Source organism: Trachinotus anak, unplaced genomic scaffold (assembly GCF_046630095.1).
Source record: "Trachinotus anak isolate AG129_WGS33_773 ecotype Australia unplaced genomic scaffold, CSIRO_AGI_Tana_v1 ptg000011l, whole genome shotgun sequence".
NCBI lineage: Eukaryota > Metazoa > Chordata > Actinopteri > Carangiformes > Carangidae > Trachinotus > Trachinotus anak.
In genome coordinates, this window is record NW_027273862.1 from 19,343,656 (window position 1) to 19,347,500 (window position 3,845).

Genomic DNA, 3,845 nt, shown 5'->3' on the forward strand with positions numbered 1-3,845 from the left:
CGTTGTAGTAACTGCCTTTTGAAGAGGCACTACCCTTGAGTGTTCTCATTCATCCTGTGTTACCATGGGCAAATGGAAACAAGTACAAACTTTTGTCTCTTCAATATTCTTTGGTGAAGCTTACAAGGACGCTAGTTAAGAAGGGCTTTAGTATCAAACATTTTAAAAACTTGAATTTATGATTTAACAGTGAAACTGTCAGCTCTGTTTTTGCCATCAAAATGAAAACAGAAACAACAACATAATTTCCTCATAGAGTTTTATTCTAGTGTACAAGACAGCACTTCAAATAATCAAGAGGTGAATTCCTCAAGTGGGTTTGGTTTATTTAGGTAAACATGTTTCATCTCTTATAAAAAAGTTAATCATCGCACTTACAGGAAGCACTGTTAGTTTCAAGTTTACTCAAGTTATTCCAAGTTTCTACAGCCTGTAAATGTGTACAGTCAATGACAATGTGCAAGCGATCCCTTTAACTGCATTAGAAGCAAATGAATTAAATGCTGTGCCACCCTAGTGTATGTGCCAGCTTTAAGGGCGGCTGCGGAGTTGAAAAGTTCACCCAGTTAGTGGTGGCCAGGTGTCTCACAGGCAGGCAAGACACTTCACCATATGGCTGCTTCTCACCACCAGACGCCAGCCGTCCCAACCACTGACTTTCACACACTTCACTTTTGTTATACAAGGTGAAAAGTTTCCTCTAGTCTAAACCCTGACCAACATGGTGAAAGAACTCTTTATGTGTTTACATTCGTAAAGGAGAGAAATTTGCCCCATCACTGTAAGGCAATTGTACTGGTGTGACAATAAGACAATCAATAAACTGGTTCGTAAACAAGAAAGACAGATTTGATGCATTTCCTCTGGATTTCTGATATACCAACAAAGTTGCAGATTATTTTGCTTCTCTCCTGCATGCTGATTACAGTTTTAAAGATGTAATGAAGTCCTGGTGTGTCCTCCTGCTGGGTTTGTATTTGGCGAGGGGTGCCTGTGTGTCGCTGATAGAGGGATCTCTCTGACACGGCTGCTCTGGCCCGCTGCATCTGGGAGCCAGTAGCGGCAGCCGCTGGGGGGAGATAAGGCAAGGCTAGCCGCTCGCCTGTAACGCACATTTTGCCCCCCTGTGCCCTGCTCTCCTCTCCTCCCCTGCTCCTCCCTCCACCCATCCTCCCTCCCGTCATCCCCCTGACCTTATCTCAGGGGAGAAGGCACCACTGGGTCGCTACTGTGATAGCACCTGCCAGAACCAGCGCTGGCCTCTGGTGATTATGGAGGAATCATTATCTCTCTCTCCCCAAAAACTCATTTTATACCTGCCAACATCTGAGGGGAGGGGGGCCAAAGGAGCAAAGGCTTCTATAACAGGTAACACAGGGAAAATCGTGTGTGTGTGTGTGTGTGTGTGTTCGTCTGTGTATCAAGAGAGCAGGCTGGGGTAGGCAAAAATACATGCACCACAACATCTTGCCTTTTTTGCCATATAGGATTTGAATTTGATGTAAATGTGATAAGATAATGATTAGATGTGATGAAGGCCGATCATCTGTTTTCAGCATGTTATTGCTTTATGATTATGTGTATATATCCTCCCATATGGACAAAGAGGTGATGCTTTCACATCACCTTTACAAATCTGTTGCTTTTACTCCGCTATTCTCTGCTCCCTTTAATGAGTTTAGCTACACCTCTTTGCTGTTTCCAATCATATTGTTTTTCCTCATCTCACAATTATCTGATCAGTTTAAAACTGTGTAGAGACAAGTCCCAGTTGGCTCACATCATCCAATCAAGTGAAGTTAAAACTTTCTGTCCTTTATACAAGAGTCAGTGTTCCTGAGATGAACATCCCCTCTCCACCTGACACATTCTCATAGCAGTTCATTTCCTGCAAAACCTTTCATTTTCATTTTGCCAATTACTGTAGTTACAAGGCTCTTACTTACCTCAGAAAGAGTCCATGTCTAAATCAGGGAATGCAAATCCTGAATGAAATGTAATCTGTGCTTCAATAAGATTTGTATGTGTGAAAATGTGTAAATGTGGGAAATCCCATTGGTTTAGCTGCTGAAAAAAAAACACCTAACCACCCAGATTTCATGTACTGTACACTGAATTTATAGAAACCCCCCCCCCCACCCCTTTCTCTCTCCCTCCGTCCCCCAAACCCAGGGACAGAGAAAGTAACATGAGTTTCTTTCACTTCCTCTATGCTGATGACCATCTGTGTGTTGGTTTCAACGAGGCACTTCGCACATCTGTGTACTCACATCCCCTCTCACTTCTCTCATCAGTACACTTCTTGCACCAACAAAATATGTGGCTGTGTATGTGGCTGTGTGTGGGTTCGTAGACATGAGGAGTGTCGCTATCGCATACACACAGCCCACTCCGTCTGGTTCAGGGGTTAATGAGTCCTGGGAGGTCAGAAGTCAAGGAGGTGGCAGCAACAGTGTTGCTAGAGTTTCACATGAGAGCCACTTTCAGCTGTCGTAACTTTGTAAAGTTCATTTTGGCATCTTTGATTTGAAATGTGTGATGTTTGACAGCAATGTTTCAGCAAGTGTGTTTTTTTTTTTTTTGTTTTGTTTTGTTTTTTTTTTTCATCATGAACAGGCGTTGCCCTGCATGCTTTTTCTCTATTTATAGGTGATTGCTTGCTTTAACCCACATGGTGTTTTGTGGTGGGGAGTTTGAATGAAAATCAAGGAGTCAAATTACATTAGAAAGTTAAAATGATATGATTTTTGATTAAAATGGCAAGACAAATTTCTTGAAGGTCACTGTCTATGAAGCATGCATACCTACAGACAAGGCAGAGAATGAATCTGATTATAGTCAGTGGTAAACTTTTCAAAGAGCCCTTATGTCCTTACTTCAGATGCTTCATAGAAAAGGTTAGTGTACATTTCACAGCTTCCAAAAATTTTAGCAATGCAAAGGTTTTTAAAATTATAATTAAGTCCACATGTCAAAGAAGCTAGATCTGTCCCTAATTCTTGTCAACCACATCAATCGTATTTTCAAGGGGAAAACCTCTGTGTATGTGGAATGGAAATCATAAGTGAACATGGAGGTGGTGAGAACAGCTGCCCACATCAGTGTCTGTGGAACAAAACAAAACGGTTGTGTAAAGTTCTGGTGAAATGGTGAAATAACTCAGGATGGAGGATGCAAGCAGGGAAGGAGTGGCTGCTGGCCACAGACACAGCTGGTTCCTGACAGAGGAGGCCCAGGTCCTGCTGCCTGCTGCTATCACCACAACCAACGCTGCCACCTGTCCTCCCCAGGGGCTGCAGCCCTGCAACACGCTGAAACACACACAAACGGTAACATACAAATACACACTTCTCTTTTGAGCCACAGTGGCAGGCAGGGCAGGAGGAGGGTTCAGATGAGAGCACAGCCCCTCAGCCAGAGCCACAAGGCAAGCTGACCTGCCACTGACACAGACTCAGTCATATACACACGCACGCACACACCCTCGGTTGCCTCATACACACTCTGCTGGAAAGGAGCGGAGAGAGACTGAGACAGGAACAAAAAGAAGAGAGAAAGGGAGATGTACAACCAAGATGCGGCAGGTTCACTTAAAGGAGACCGCACAACAGACTGAAGACAAAGACTGTGGGATATGTGGGTATTAACATACAACTATGATGGATTTTTCTAATGCAAAGTTGCATGCAGACATGAAGCAAAGACAAAATACTGCAGGAATCCAGGAGTAATACAACCAGGATCAAAGTCTTCGATGATGACATGAAGGGAAGAAGAGGAAGGAAATCCTGTTTGGAGGTTTAACTACGGCTAAGTCCTTTTACTTGCATGGTAGTTCAGTGGGT

General features: G+C 43.4%; 1 protein-coding gene across 5 annotated transcripts in view; it reads left to right on the plus strand.

Annotated features, from left to right (window-relative positions):
- The first annotated feature begins 1,236 nt into the window (after positions 1 to 1,236).
- cbfa2t3 (CBFA2/RUNX1 partner transcriptional co-repressor 3) overlaps positions 1,237 to 3,845 on the plus strand; it is a 45,435-nt gene continuing 42,826 nt past the window's right edge. For 3 of the 5 annotated variants that reach the window (XM_071488722.1, XM_071488723.1, XM_071488726.1), the window contains exon 1: positions 3,470 to 3,845. This exon is cut by the window's right edge and continues 495 nt beyond it. Coding sequence is in view for 1 of the 5 variants with exons in the window: in XM_071488724.1 (XP_071344825.1) it covers positions 1,272 to 1,368 (97 nt within the window). In the remaining 4 variants the exon portion in view is untranslated. Of the gene's footprint in view, positions 1,369 to 3,456 lie in introns of those variants that run through there. The other 2 variants (XM_071488724.1, XM_071488725.1) reach the window with 2 other exon arrangements.